At 40.3% G+C, this 14,315-nt stretch overlaps 3 protein-coding genes across 6 annotated transcripts; 2 read left to right on the top strand and 1 right to left on the bottom strand.

The window, feature by feature from the left end:
* Window positions 1-144: 144 nt before the first annotated feature.
* Window positions 145-3,564, top strand: gnpnat1 (glucosamine-phosphate N-acetyltransferase 1). Of its 4 annotated transcripts, none has more exons than XM_076110068.1 (6): window positions 145-328; window positions 1,190-1,351; window positions 1,578-1,640; window positions 1,869-1,996; window positions 2,354-2,415; window positions 2,487-2,615. In XM_076110068.1, the coding sequence occupies exons 2-6, from the start codon at window positions 1,198-1,200 to the stop codon at window positions 2,563-2,565; spliced, it is 486 nt and encodes a 161-aa protein (XP_075966183.1). In that variant the 5' UTR covers window positions 145-328; window positions 1,190-1,197; the 3' UTR covers window positions 2,566-2,615. The 4 variants fall into 4 exon arrangements, with proteins under 4 accessions (XP_075966183.1, XP_075966182.1, XP_075966181.1 ...); XM_076110067.1 differs by having other exon boundaries at window positions 158-328; window positions 1,187-1,351; window positions 2,567-3,564; XM_076110066.1 differs by having other exon boundaries at window positions 161-305; window positions 2,567-3,564.
* A 548-nt stretch (window positions 3,565-4,112) lies between these two features.
* styx (serine/threonine/tyrosine interacting protein) lies at window positions 4,113-8,349 on the bottom strand. The gene is made up of 11 exons (XM_076110064.1): window positions 8,139-8,349; window positions 7,767-7,799; window positions 6,936-6,989; window positions 6,744-6,841; window positions 6,582-6,642; window positions 6,440-6,476; window positions 6,313-6,352; window positions 6,102-6,152; window positions 5,433-5,505; window positions 4,884-4,977; window positions 4,113-4,691 (listed from the first exon to the last, which is right to left on the bottom strand). The coding sequence occupies exons 1-11, from the start codon at window positions 8,196-8,198 to the stop codon at window positions 4,618-4,620; spliced, it is 675 nt and encodes a 224-aa protein (XP_075966179.1). The 5' UTR covers window positions 8,199-8,349; the 3' UTR covers window positions 4,113-4,617.
* Window positions 8,350-11,487: 3,138 nt separating this feature from the next.
* Window positions 11,488-13,974, top strand: LOC142969762 (uncharacterized). The gene is made up of 2 exons (XM_076109763.1): window positions 11,488-11,499; window positions 12,484-13,974. Exons 1-2 carry the CDS (start codon window positions 11,488-11,490, stop codon window positions 13,123-13,125), a joined length of 654 nt encoding a protein of 217 aa, XP_075965878.1. The 3' UTR covers window positions 13,126-13,974.
* Window positions 13,975-14,315: the final 341 nt, after the last annotated feature.

The raw sequence follows: 14,315 nt of genomic DNA, 5'->3' as shown, positions 1-14,315 counted from the left end.
CACCTCTCACTGTGAAAGTCCTACATCACTCTCGATGTATATGAAATGATTTCTGTTCAAATCAGTTTAGTGATGTTTATTTTGCTGATCCATCGGACGTCATTAGGCTGCGCCCCCATACCTCCACCACTCTGGGGCCACGTCATACGGGCGCATGCCGGCATGCGGAAGAAACGGCAGCCGAGAACGCCCACGCCGGTCAGCCCAATGATGTAGCCCAACCTCCTCCTCCACGACTTGTAGAACTGCTCAGTTACCGCTGTGCGTTACCCGAGTCTAGCAACTCAACTGGACTATCGCTTCTGGTGTGTGTGTTTTATTTTTACTGGTAAGTAGTTAAACGTGCTAACCTCTTAGCATGGCAGGTAACGCTAACGTTAACGTGAAACGTGAAGTTACAGTTCCGACGCTTAACGTCAGCTGTGAGCTTGTCATAAACTCGGTAGTTATTCAGACGCTGTATAGATGACGTTGTATAGCTAGCTACCCAATTAACGCGCACTATAGAAAAGACAGTAATTAGACAAATGATTTGATGCTAACGTTAGCTAGCCAGAACACCAGACTGTGTGACACTATTTGATGAACTTGGTCAACATGAGCAGTTTGGTGAAATGTAAAACAAGTTGGTGCCAAGGCAACACCCTTCCGACTTAACACTTAACAAGACCATTGACACAGGCGTATTGTTATTTACGTGGCTTGGTGATTAAGGGAACGATGACGCCACTAAAGAGTAATTGTGTGTTGCTTTCATGGAAACCGGAATTATGAGCGTGTGGCTCTGGTTTAAAACTACCACGCACACACACACACACACATACAGACTCACACACCAACTCATTAAGAGGATGTACAGGACACTTTTTGAAGTTCGTACAAGGTAGTGCATCTTAATTCATGTTTGCCAACTGGATTATCAACCACTGAATCATGGCAGTAAAGTAATGATAACCTTTTACCAAGTGAAACTGTATTTGTCAGGTCAAAGTTCTGTGTCACTTGGAACAAACATACAATCCAGGCTGACTGCACAGCCATGTCAACTCACTGTGCTGATGCAGGATCCTGGATGGATTATAAAAAGTCTATTTAGTGTGTCGTGTTTTCTATGCTTTGCATACATGCATTTATGGGTGTGGACTTACCGGTTTATATGTGTGTGTGTGTGCGTGTGTTTTCTAAGCAGATTGTGAAATGCTGCTAAACGAGACTCCACTGTTTGAGCCCTCCCTGCTTCAGGAGCTAGACTGGAGTAGCAACACTCTCTCCTTCTCCCCCCCCATCTCCCCCTCCAGTCCAGGGGACGGCCTGGTGCTCAGGCCGCTTTGTACGGCAGACTTCAACAGGGGTGAGACAGAGACTGGAGGGACAACGTGTTCCAGTACTTGTATTTCCAAGAGAATATGAAGATAAGAACATGAAAAATTGTGTCTTTTTGGTGTCCAATGTAGAGCTTGGTCAGTTGATGAAAATGTTAAACTTATCAGAGAGATAAATGAAGAATTTCCAAGAGATGGAGATGGAGTGAGGATAACGTCGACATTTTCACCAACTGTTTTGTTTTTGTGTTCCAGGATTCTTCAAGGTTTTATCCCAACTCACTCAGACGGGCGATGTCACACCTGAGCAGTTCACGAGTAAGTCATGCTCGGCATAATGCCACTTTTTTAAAAGACAAAAGTTACTATGAAGTTATTTAGTTTAGAACATTAACGACACAAGTGTTTCCAACAGTTGTCTTTGTATAAATCACATTTGAGAAGAAAAAGAACCCTCATCCTAGAAAACAAACTTTAAATACAAACCTATGTAATGAAACTTCAATAAAGATAAAAAAAACAAACATTTTGTCTGTTGTCTTCCAGAGAAGTTTGAGCACATGAAGAAGACCGGAGACTACTACGTAGTTGTGGTGGAGGACACAAACCTGGGACAGATTGTTGCCACGGCCACATTGATCACAGAACACAAATTCATCCACTCCTGTGCGAAGGTAAATAACATCCCGACACGCTATTCTCTTATATTTAACAATGGATGTTTATTTATTTTAATTAAAAGGATCCCCATTAGCTGATGCCCGTGGTACCAGCGTGTTCTTACTGCTGTCTGAAACATCATATTCATCATTAACGGACTGTATTCAACATCATTGTGTTACGCTATATTTATCACACGTCAACTTAATAATTAGTAATTATTAACACAGTTCACTACCATAAACCAAATCAAGTTCAATTTGTATTTCCTTAAAAACTATGCAAATTTAATAGTGAACATGCATTTTTTTACAGATCTTGCAAATGACTGAAATGAAGATCGTCTCTATTTGATTCTGTTTTGTTTGTAGAGAGGCCGGGTGGAGGAGGTGGTAGTTAGTGACGTGTGCAGAGGGAAGCAGCTGGGCAAACTGTGAGTAGACCTGAGTGAGCAAAGACATGTTGTATTGGTCTGATACTTAAATCCTTGTATTTGTCCCACAGATCAAACACCGTGAAAATGATTCATACGAGAGACTTATTTTGGATTCATTTTCCTCTTCTCTTCTCTTCTGTCCCTTAAGGTTGGTTTCAGCTCTCACTCTTCTCAGCAAAAAACTGAATTGCTACAAAATCACACTGGAATGTGCACCTGACAATGTGGCTTTCTACCAAAAGTTTGGATACACCTCCTCACACGAGACTTACATGCAGTGTCGATTTTCCAACTGAGGACAACGGCGGCTTTAAACCTTCATTCTGGGGGGGGGGGGGCCGTGAACCACACCTGTGAGCCGGTCCTTAATGCTCACCCTGACTTTCAACATGCATAAATGTATGTTGAAGCCTTTAGCTCAGTCCAATGGCTACCTCACCAACGTGGAGCTCTGTCATCATCTTCCCCCACCGATCCGAAGAAAGAAATGTCAGTTCCTGTAAATGTAATGTCTTAATGTGGTACATTACGACATAAATAGCTGTTTACTAAAGACTAACCTGCAACTGTCAGTAAATACAATTGCTTGGGAAAACCAAATTTAAATAATATTTCTGAAGCAGCTACATAACTAATTATTATCTACAGCTTCTCAAGTTCACAACAAATCAGTATGCTGTACGGAAGTCGTTTCAAACTTGGTCTCACAGATCTGTGCATCAAGGGCAAGTCACCAAAGAGAAGTTTAGTTTCTTTAAATGTGATTAGTTATTACTACGTTAATAACACATATCCTGTATGGTACCAAGTGCTCTCCGTCTCAGCAGGCTTTTCTTTCTTTGACAGTAATGCTCAATGAAGGTTTTACTAGAATTACTATCAAGACTGTTATAATGTATAATATTTGTAGCGAACAAACAGTTTATATTTTGTGAGGCAGAGGTGAACAATTAGGTACTTAAAGTTTTGTATTGGGTCGGTATTTCATCACAGCTGTGATAACGAGTAAAACATATTGTGATGGGAAACGGATAAAAATGACTGTAAATTAACTCTTATTTAAGATTGTTATTCTGGAGAACAGGGGAACATATTTAATGTAATTTATTCCAAATATGTAAGACACATAAAATATTCTACAATCTACCGTGTTTCTTTGCTTGTGTTTATAGTCTTAAAACAAATCAATTACATTTGTACTGCGATGCTGATGCATACAAAGTGTTTTATTGTACAAAAAGAGCTCTGGGATGGACATGTCTATTAATCATAGTTGTATCATTTTCAAACCATTAAGCAGGTAGATGCATCACTAGAAGGTTAGTAAGCCTCTGCCATACAAAGGAGGTTGGAAAACCTGACCAAATCTTTTCCAACATTAATTCTAATGTAACTTCATTTACATATTTATGTCAGTGTCGTAAATGCAAATTTGTTTCCAAAAGGAATTCTTATAGATTTCAGCCTTTCGGGTCGACGCATTCTGCTCCCAAAGCTCATCACACACTGTGTAGGAGGGTGAACTAGGAATGCATGCCAGTGGCTGTTATTTAAGTCACAGCAAGGTCCCCAGAAAGGTTTGTTGAAACAATAAGAAGTATAACTTGCTTCAAATTGTAAAATATTTGACAGAAATGCAAAGTTCAGAAGCACAGCATTATGTCATGATGTTAAAAACAACAGGTGAACAGGACTTAGTCAGACTTGTTTTTATTAAGCAGAGTTATTTCCCCATTCCTTACTATCCCACATTAAGCCTGATATTAGTCCATAATTCTATTACTCCCAAAATAAAGGCATTAGCGTTTCCTCTTCTCATGTCCTCCACTGGGCGACGTCTTGGCTACTTTCCCTTTTTGCCGACTGCCCCATTCTGGTCATCTACACAAATTCAAGTATCGAAAGTGCATAATTGCAATACTGTCCCGCTGCAAATGCAAAATGCTTTAAATACTATAAAACTGCAAAAAATCTCCGATCAGTGCATACAGCTCGAGAAAAAAAGGGAGTTATCAAATTAGCCCGATCCCCTTCAGTACTCCATGTCTCAGACACAAGTGATCCCCCCCCCTCCCACCCTAGTCCCTTCCCCCTAGAAAAAGTTCAAATATTTACATTTTTAATCCCATTAAAAATGTGGAAAAAAAAAAAAGAAGATGTTTAGTGCACTGCGACCACACAGCTAAATATCAGCAAAACTCATCCGTTCTGTGCTGCTGTGACCTGCATTGCTCCAAAGTCCTCGTCTTCCTCCAGGCTGCGTTTACGGCTTCCTGTTACAGAGATGCGTTTATGAAAAACAATAAGGGAATATGACTGCAGACATCAACACACCCAGTTAAACAACTAACTGCTACTCCATGTCTCAATAACACGATGCCAGTCAACACTAGTTTGGGATGCTCATCTGGAACAATAAGAAACGGAGCAGACGGGTGTGGCTGAGCAGTGCGTCATGTACACACCTGGCATCCCAGCCTGTAAGGAGAACGATCTGCCCAACTGCATCGGTGACATCATTTTAATGGTCAGTTTGGCGAGGTAGATCGCTTCATACTCCTAGGAAACAAACATCCATTTCAGTGCTCTTACTGTTGTAATAACGAGCATCAGTACGCGTGATGAGGACAGTCAAAAGCACACAGAATGTTTTGGTGTGTTCATCACTGAACATGCTTCAGAAGCTGGCGGTCTGATCTTTTGCCTCTTATCTTTAATGAAAGATCGTGTGAACATGATGCAGCATTTACGCTTTAAAATTAGATATTTATATAAATAACGTGCCTTCCCTTGTGCACAAACACATGCTTGTCATGATTTACACAAAAAAAAAGAGACGACTCATAATATTGCGTGCGAGCCAGATGTACAAAATAATAATGAATGTGGCCAAAAAAGGTTGACGACCACAGACGAGTTAGTCGTGCATTTATTTAGAGTAATAAGGTGTTGACTTTGACTGTCGGGTTGATTAATCAGAATCTGAAGCACTTTGTCTGGAGGTAAAGACTGACCTGCAGCTGATGCACAAAGCCCACATTGGGGTTGATGCAGAACCTCCTCTCCTGGACGTGGCTGAATGCATCCCTGTAGAGTACATGGAGCAGGAGGTTACAACCACAGACACGGACATATTCCACTGCAAACAGTAACAAATAATGAATAACACCCGGTTGTATGCAAATGTGAAAATAGTTGTGCTTCTATTTCCTACAACGTTTGTTATTGCAACAGTTATGCTGCTTTTTTGCCACTGTGGCAGGTCACTGGACATGTCTACATGTCACTCAGTTATTGTTGTCTGACATCTTTGTAGAAGGCTTTAGAATTGTAAACACTAAGTCAGTGGTAATATGGAAAATGTCATTTAAAGGTTTACCTGCCACAGCAAACATTTCCCCTGTATTTAGCAAGCGCTACTTTCATTCCCCGTGCTGCCTTCAGTGTGTGTCTTTATTAAGCCTGCACACGATTAGACAGTTTATTTGATCTAGTTCTCTTTCGTTATGCTTGAAGAAGGCACAAACAAGACGTGATGTATGCGAGGCGTAACGTGGTCGTCACACAGTGGACTGTGCATCTAAATCCTTTGATTAAATCATACATTTCTAAATAAGTTAGGCTTGTATTCTAATGGTATGAAATAGAAAGCCATAGTTAAAAGTGAGAAAACAAACACTAACCGGTATTTCATCCCAAATGTTTCCATAAGGTATGCAATCACTAAGGCAGCACTGAAAGAATCAATAAAGAAGACAGTTTTATTGAGGAAATATCCAAGAATATAAAAAAAAAGAAGCAGTTATATGTAATGTAAATTCAGTGCATAATGAGATACAATTAATGTGAAATTAGATAAATCATATTATGAAATGACAACAAAACAAACCTCACCTTCTTGATATCCCTGCATTACCATGAACCAGGACCTTTCCTAGAGGAACAAGACAAAAGATTGTTGATTAAAAAAAAAGACTTTTTTCTCGACTCGACACTTTTGACAAACTGCATGCATCCTTACCTCCTGTTGCTAAGCAGCCATCAATAAACTCTTTAGTCTGGTAGGAGGACAATGACAGTGAGATCAGGCAAAACACAAAGTGCCTTTCAGTCAATGAAACACTTGCAAAGAAGGAAAGTAAAAAGCCCACAATGCAACTCACTGAAGGGAAAAATCGTATAATATTTTCCACTGGATTGTCAGCAATATCTAACACGAGGTATCTGCAAAGATACAACATCGGTTCATTGGTTAGCAGCGCTTCACACAAGAATACAGCTCACATCAAGCAGAGCGATCGCGGCAAATTTACAAACTTACTCACCTAAATGTATGAGCGAAATTAGGTTTGATAAAATTGGCTTCGATGTCTTGGCGGACACACACGACATGCGTTATGCCCTGTCTCTCAAGGATTGGCAGCTAGACGGCGAGGAAGAAGAAGATGCAATGTGAGCTGTACAAAAATACGAGCATCGAAACGTGTTCTCCGCGTTTGTCGGTAACTGAAACGTACCTTGCTTTTCATTGCAGCAGAGTAGGGACCTAAAAACAGTCCCGGTAATATCTCCTGACAATAAAAGAGAAGAGCAAGATGTCACAAAACAAGCGTTTCCCAAAACCTGCGATACGTTTATTCACTCCGTATAACACTAAGCTTCCTCACAAACATCATGTCTTACTACTACGATAGGTGGATGTCTTATAATATCACGTTTAGCAGCCAACGTCAACCAAAGAGGACCTGGATCAAAGTTCTCTCAGTTTATCCATTAATAACACGACATGGCAGCGTGTGTGACGTGAGCCTCGAAATACGGGTTCTCCGACCTGTAAACAAGTTCACTCTAATTATCGCTGTGTGATATGGTTGAAACCGACAAGGACTTAATATGTTAGTAACAATATTTTTAAGATATATATATCTATATATATATATATATATATATATATATATATATATATATATATATCACAAAATAGTAAATCATCTGAACTTATATCTAGAAATAACAAAACTCTTCATTGCGTCAAACAGCATCTTCGGTAACATATTTTGAATTTTGCCAAAAACAACAACAAGACATGATCATGTCATCACAGCGATAGCTTGCCAACAGAAGTTGATTATTGAAATATGGCCACACCCTCAAATAGACAACTCATGTTTTGTTTATACCAACACACTTTCTCACACATTTGTTTGGAATTAACTTGCATTATTGTTGGTAGAGCTGGTGACATTATAGATCATTTAACCAGTGTGTATTCCATAACTGCTAGGGAGATGAAACCCTGTGGGACCAGAGATGTGGTGCCGAGTGTACCGTAGACTCGCTTCACATACCTGCATGTCTCGTCTCATTGGATAAGCCCAGTCCTGTCAGAGGGGAAGGTAAAAGCAAAGGTTAGAGGCGGAGGAATCTGTCGCAGACAGAGTGGGGGGGGAATGGCCACCAGTTCACTCTGTGTACGTTTCATACGTGGCTAATGTTTGGAGATGCTACTCAGTGTTGGCACAGTGATCGGCAACGTTTAGTTAGCCAAGAAGACATTTCGACGCATGCGCATCCAAAGAAAGACCCGATCGTGTTTCACAGATCCAAAAAAACACATATACTTTCCAGCGTGTATGCTGTTAGCCAATAACGCCGGAGTGGAGGTTAGCTCAGATTAGCCCGACAGACACAGTCCACACTCCGGCTTGCTGTGCACTCACCAGAAGGTCCTCCTTGGTCGCGGGCAGAGACGGGAACTGAAGTTTGTTCTCCTCGTCCATTCTGCTGTCTGTTCGGGCACCGCGGGCCCGGCTTCACGCGCGGTATCGGTGCTTTCTCGCGGTGGGGCTAGCTGGACAATCGGTGCAATTTGTTTTGAGGCTCCACATGCATGTCCGCCATGCTGTCCCCTGACAGATGTGTCACGTGACCGCTCGGCTGACGGCAAACTCGTAGAAAGGAGGAAGCGCGAGAGCAACGGCGACGTCCCGCGGTCGATCTACGAAGCGCACAGCAGTCAGGATCAGGATAGGAGGTGATGGTGTATGGAGGGTTATGATGCCCAGTTAGAAAAAAACAACACATCTATAATAACAATATTCTTCTTCTTCTTGTAATAATAAATCAGAATCAGAATTTATTTGCCAAGGTATGTTGCACATACAAGGAATTTGACATGGTGGGTGGTGCATAACATTAAATATTACATATATTAAACAATCAACACAGTGCAAATTATAGAAACATATTCAAATTTACAATCAAATATGAAATAAAGTGCACAAACAAACACACATATAACAGTACTATAAGCAGGTAAAATGTAAGTGTAATGTAAAGTACTGTAAAGTGACAGGTGTATTTAAATAAAGAAACATAGAAGGGATGTGCAGGGGAGTGTACCGGAAGGAAATTGATACAATAATAACAACAATAATAATGCTAGTTATCATTTAGATATTGAATGAAGTGAATGAAAATACATTATATTGGGATAACTGGATCGGAAGACTGAATTAACTAACTGTAGTTAGTTAAAAGTAATAAGGGTTTTCTTGGTGGACAAATTAACAGGATCCACATCAATCCACTACTAATGTTACTGTAGAGATAAATCCTCATCTTTTTTTCCCATTTACAGATGTTCGTGTTATTGTGTCCACTCTTACTTATTCTCTGTAGAAATAGAAAAGCCTAAATTTTAAGGAGACTAACTGGAAAATTGTATTTCTACTCGACCTCTCCTTGCCGTGATATCATTTTTTCAATTCAGTATCATTAAGTGCTTAAAGCATGCAATCTTTTAAGATAATTCAGCATCTCTCTCTCTCCTTCCTCAAATATTGTTCTGCTCTCACCCCTATCTAGCATCCATTCTTGCTTAATAATCAGATAAAAAACATCCCTGATCTAAAACAGAGTGCATGAATAATTACTAGATGTTTATTTTGTCTCGTGTCATCTGTTTGTTGTCTGTTTGTTGTGTGACAGTGTAGCATTTTGTGATTTTTGTTTAGCGTCTGGCCCGTGGGAGGGGACGGCACTTTTTTCACAGATCAGAGGGAGATGTAATCTCACAGCAGAACTGCTCCAGTCGGCAAAGGTTTGAATGTGTGTTTTTTCTATGATTGCATATGTTTGTGTGTCTGAGTAACATGTCATAGCTCTGCAGCACTACTGGTCAGCATTTCTTATCAGTGGCTGCCAGGGGCAGATATATCCCCTACTCTCCCTGAAAATGAAGCTTTGAAGAATGTCAATTACATGCACTTCAATGTGTAACACTCTGATATTCTTGCACATCTATCTTCCCTCAACTTTATTTCCTCCTAACAAATCTTTATCCTGCTGCTAAAAAGAAATATCCCTAAATGGTGAGATGTGAGATGGTTTCCCTGTAGCGATGACATCCTGGTGACAACAGCTCTTTTTCGGCTGTTCCAGGCCGAATTAGAAATTAGCAGCCATGCCAGATTCCTTTAGCAGGAATGTTGTGAGGGGGATCACAGAGCGGGAGAGAGTAAACAAAAATGTTGGAGGAAGAAGCTAAGCAAAAAAAAAAACAATAGACTACCATGACTGTGTGTGTTAGTGTGTGTCTATTGTACTAAACGTACAATAGATACTGGATAGATACTCTTAAGCCCTGTTCATATTTAATACATACATTTAAAAAAAGTCACTAATATGCAGTTTCTTTTTTTAAATTCCAAGTATTTTCTCATCTTTGGCCACATTCTGCCTTCATTATGAGTACAGCAGACAGTTCAAATGAAATGAGGAATGACGCAACAAAGTTACCCGACTGGGCTTGAATGTTGTAATTCCAAGTAACACCCGGATACTGTCGTTTTTAGCAAATCCTACTCAAGTCGTTGACAGTAGTGTATTTGTCTGAGACTACTTTCAGCTGCAGGTGAATGTGAAACTGACTGAAAATAAACTACCAGTGCCAGTGTTCATTGTCCTGTGAAGAAACATGTCACACAGTGCAGCAGTGTGGCTCGGTGATGTCTTTTTGATAGTGTTTGGACAACAATAGAGCTCTGTAACACACATGAATACGATGTATTAGGCTTTACAGACAACACTTGTTAGTAGAACAACTCATTGTTGAGCTTGGTCTACTCATGAGATTTGTTGACAATAGGAACAAATACAGGATATCTGCAACCTAATTATTTAATGCCTTACGGTCTTTGCTTGATCATCACTTGAGAAAAAAAATGAAATTGATTACATTTAATTACAATCATTTATTTTAAAAGTAAATTGATTGCTTTTAAGTGAGTAATTTAAGGTAATCATCAGGGTCATTTAATAGACTTTGGGTAAAATAGAATAGGTCTTTTCACATTAATAATCCATAAATAACACTAAACCATGCAAAAAAAGGCATTCAAAAAAATCCATTAATGCCACAATACATCAACCAACGAATAAAAACCTACAAACCCACGATACTATACCTTAGTCCCTTATAGCTTACCATAATAATTAGGTCCATCTGTATCAGAGATAAGTCAACGTCAGGCTAAAACCTTAAGTGGTGGAGATAGTGCTGTAACACACGTAGAAAGAGAAAGAGCACTCTAAAGTACCTGACACAAATATCATATATAACACAACATATATGACATCTACAGTATAGTATAACTTCTTCTTACTTAATAATAATAATAATAATAGAATTAAGTATTTATATGCTCAACGTCGCTAAAAGTGAATGTGTACTAACTCATTACGATACGTCTAAAGAAGCCATTGTGCTAAATAGATTAAGTGCTTAAAAAAGCTGGCTTGGCTCTGAAACTAAATCTGCTGATGGTGACTGTGTGTTCAAATAATTCAAAACACTTGATTTACATAATTAAAGAGTAAACACAGTTTTACAGACAAATCGGTATACAATGAACAACTCGTTAACCCTACAACATATAATTATTCATTTACAAACACAACAAGCATAAGATAGTGTTACTTGAATCAACATTTAAGAGGGCGCTGAATAAGAAATGTAGTGTCCTGTGAGAGTAATAATATATAATATATCTGCAGCGAGGTTGAAGTATGATTCTTGGGGTATAACTCACTTCCCAGCTCGTAGTCCTGCTCTGGAATAAAACTTCCCTGTCTTTTTGAATGTTAGACATTTCAGAGGGGAACATCAGCAAACATCTGGCCATGTTGTTGCACATCCCAATGGTGGCAATACAAGCTAATGGGATTTCACAAACAACAGAATACCATCACTTCTTTATTGTCTGAGTAGACTATGCCTCTTTTGACCCCGTTAGAGTTCTACCACAAGTTCTACTCAACCCTGTGTCATCTGAGAATCCACACCATATGAATCATAAAATCTGAATGCAGCAGAAAAAAAGTTATTCTATGTGAAACAAAACTCAGTGCCGCTTTTAGCAGCTGAACCGCTGAGAAGCATGGCATCCATTTTCATCATCAAAGCTTTCTATGGGATGGATGGGTTGGGACAGCATATAATTATGCAGTGAACTATTTCTCTCTACTTGTCAAGTCTACACAGAAACTGAAACCCTTGTGAGAAATATTTTGAATCAGGTCAAACTGTTAATGCAGAATTCGTTGCTTTTGACTGCAGTCATATATAAAGATGAGCCATCATCAGCTGAAATCTAAATTAGGGTAGAAACTGGCGAGATTTTCGAATTGATTAAGACAGACTATGAGAGCAGTCTTGAGAGCTGAAGGGTCACTTGCAGGCAGTGGCGGGCCGTGCATTTTATACCTGAGCCTTCACTGCTGTCCTGCAGCTGAAACACAGCTACGGTTATTATTTGTTTCGTGTCAAAATGAAGCTCAACACCTATAGATACACTAATACGACTGCAGCTGGGACTGCTGCGCGAGGCTTCTGTGAGAGTACCCGCCTGTGTGTGCTTTTGGGCGGCGGAGGGGCTCACGGCAGCACCCGCTGCTCATTCACGACAGTGCAGAACATACGTGCTTTAACGTCAGAGTCAAAACACTGGCAAAGTCTCCAACAACACCAGAAAAAGTTGCTAGATTTGTCGCTAGTAGCTTTAGACAAAAAAAGTCCCCATCAACTACAAGGGAACATTATCATTAGTTCTCCTGGCAGTTGTGGATGCGCAATATTGTTTCCGGCTGATTGATGTCGGAGGCTACGGAAGAACCAGCGATGGTGGGAGTCTGGCCAACTCAGCTTTTGGTCAAGCTCCTAAATCTGGCACCCTCCAACTGCCTGCTGACCTGCCACTACCAGGAGCTGACCACCAAGGACTTCAGCCACACGTCTTTGTTGCTGACGAGGCCTTTACACTGAGAAAAGATCTCATGAGGCCATTCCCCGGCCGCATCCTTCCAAGGGAGCGCCGGATCTTCTATTACCGTCTCTCCCGAGCTCGGTTGGTTGTGGAGAATGCCTTTGGGATCCTTTCTTCTCAGTGGAGGATGTACAGGCGAGCCATTGAGGTCCACCCAGAAGTTGCAGAGAAGTGTGTGAAGGCTACATGTGTTCTGCATAACTTCCTGCGGAAAACCACCCAAACAACTGCAGTGAGCATACCGGTTGGAGAGGTGGAGCCACTGCCAGATCTGGGAAGAATCGCTGCCAACAACTTAGCAAGAGAGGCCATCAGGGTGAGGGAGGCCTTCACATCCTACTTCTCTGCTGAGGGAACGGTCCCATGGCAAGACACCGTGTAATGCCCAAGCACATCCAAAACGGCTCTTTTAAGAGACACCCACACATTATTATTGAGCAAACTTCCTGCAATATTACTTAATATATGTAGTAGCAGTGTGTCCTTCACAATACAATCATCCTACACTATAATGTACTAGATAGATAGATAGATTTAAACTTTATTCATCCCCAGGGGGAAATTAGTATGTAGCAGCAGCATTTTACAGTAAAATAAAATATAAAATAGTACGCACAACATATACAGTACAATAAAATAACAGAGCAGATATTGAACTTGAAGAAATAGAATAAGAAAAAATAAGAAAAAATAGAATAAAAAATAGAAATGCAAAAAATGTCCCCAGAGCAACATTGGACATGGTTACTATCACATATTAAACCAAACAAAAATCCATCTTCATAAAAACAAGTTGTACAAATAATAATATATAAACAAGCATATTAAAGCTACTGCATGTAAAAACAAACACATTTAACTTACCAGAGCTGCTGTTCACTATTTAGCTGTTCTTCCTCCTTTCTTTGTTAACAAAGAGTTTAATCTCACGGTTGTTCAGGACATCCGTGCGTTTTAGTTCCAGTAAGAAGTCCTTCTCGATTCATGGATGCCAGTGAAGACAGTCGAGCCTCCCCAGTTGTATTTCTTGAATACGTATTAATGCGTTTGAGGCTGAAAATGTCCGCTGACAGAGGCAGCAGATATTGGGATTGTCACCGCCCAACATGTCAGGCTAGCCCACTGACCAATCACGTACTTGTAGGCCAGCTAGCAGGCTCTGGCACGTCAAAGAATACGCCCAACATGTCAAACTAAAGATCTGATTGGTTGAACACTATGACAATCAACAATATCGTCCCCATTCACTTAAACTGCACTGGCTGCACGTGTGAGTCTGCAGGCCTCGGGCCTCTGTTCTTACCTAGAGACACAGAGGTGAAATCTGATTGGATAAAAGCTCTACTTAAAACAAGCTGCACTGGAAGCAGAGCAACTGAGGAAGACAGTAGCTGTGCAATGAGAAAATAAGATAATATTTTTATAAATTATAATACATGTAGTGTATTGAAGAACAATTATTAAATTATAAAATAGCTATAACTTTGTGATTCTGTTTAGGCCAGCAGAGAAGGCCTTGCTGGCCCTGACGGCCCGCCACTGCTTGCAGGCCATCGAGGTCCCCCATAGTGC

Source organism: Anarhichas minor, unplaced genomic scaffold, assembly GCF_050575085.1.
Source record: "Anarhichas minor isolate MPS153535 unplaced genomic scaffold, ASM5057508v1 ptg000042l, whole genome shotgun sequence".
Lineage (NCBI taxonomy): Eukaryota > Metazoa > Chordata > Actinopteri > Perciformes > Anarhichadidae > Anarhichas > Anarhichas minor.
Note: the sequence above shows the minus strand (reverse complement) of the source record. Positions and strands in the feature narration are given on the sequence as shown.

Bases quoted from the DNA above. Each gene is read 5' to 3' on its own strand.
- gnpnat1 (XM_076110067.1), top strand. From the start codon at position 1,198: ATGCTGCTAAACGAGACTCCACTGTTTGAGCCCTCCCTGCTTCAGGAG. The intron at 1,641-1,868 runs GTAAGTCATGCT...GTTGTCTTCCAG, and splicing joins CACACCTGAGCAGTTCACGA to AGAAGTTTGAGCACATGAAG. The intron at 2,416-2,566 runs GTGAGTAGACCT...CTGTCCCTTAAG, and splicing joins GGGAAGCAGCTGGGCAAACT to GTTGGTTTCAGCTCTCACTC.
- styx (XM_076110064.1), bottom strand. From the start codon at position 8,198: ATGGACGAGGAGAACAAACTTCAGTTCCCGTCTCTGCCCGCGACCAAG. The intron at 6,842-6,935 runs GTACGTTTCAGT...CTCGCCGTCTAG, and splicing joins CTGCTGCAATGAAAAGCAAG to CTGCCAATCCTTGAGAGACA. The intron at 6,353-6,439 runs GTAAGGATGCAT...TTGTTCCTCTAG, and splicing joins TGGCTGCTTAGCAACAGGAG to GAAAGGTCCTGGTTCATGGT.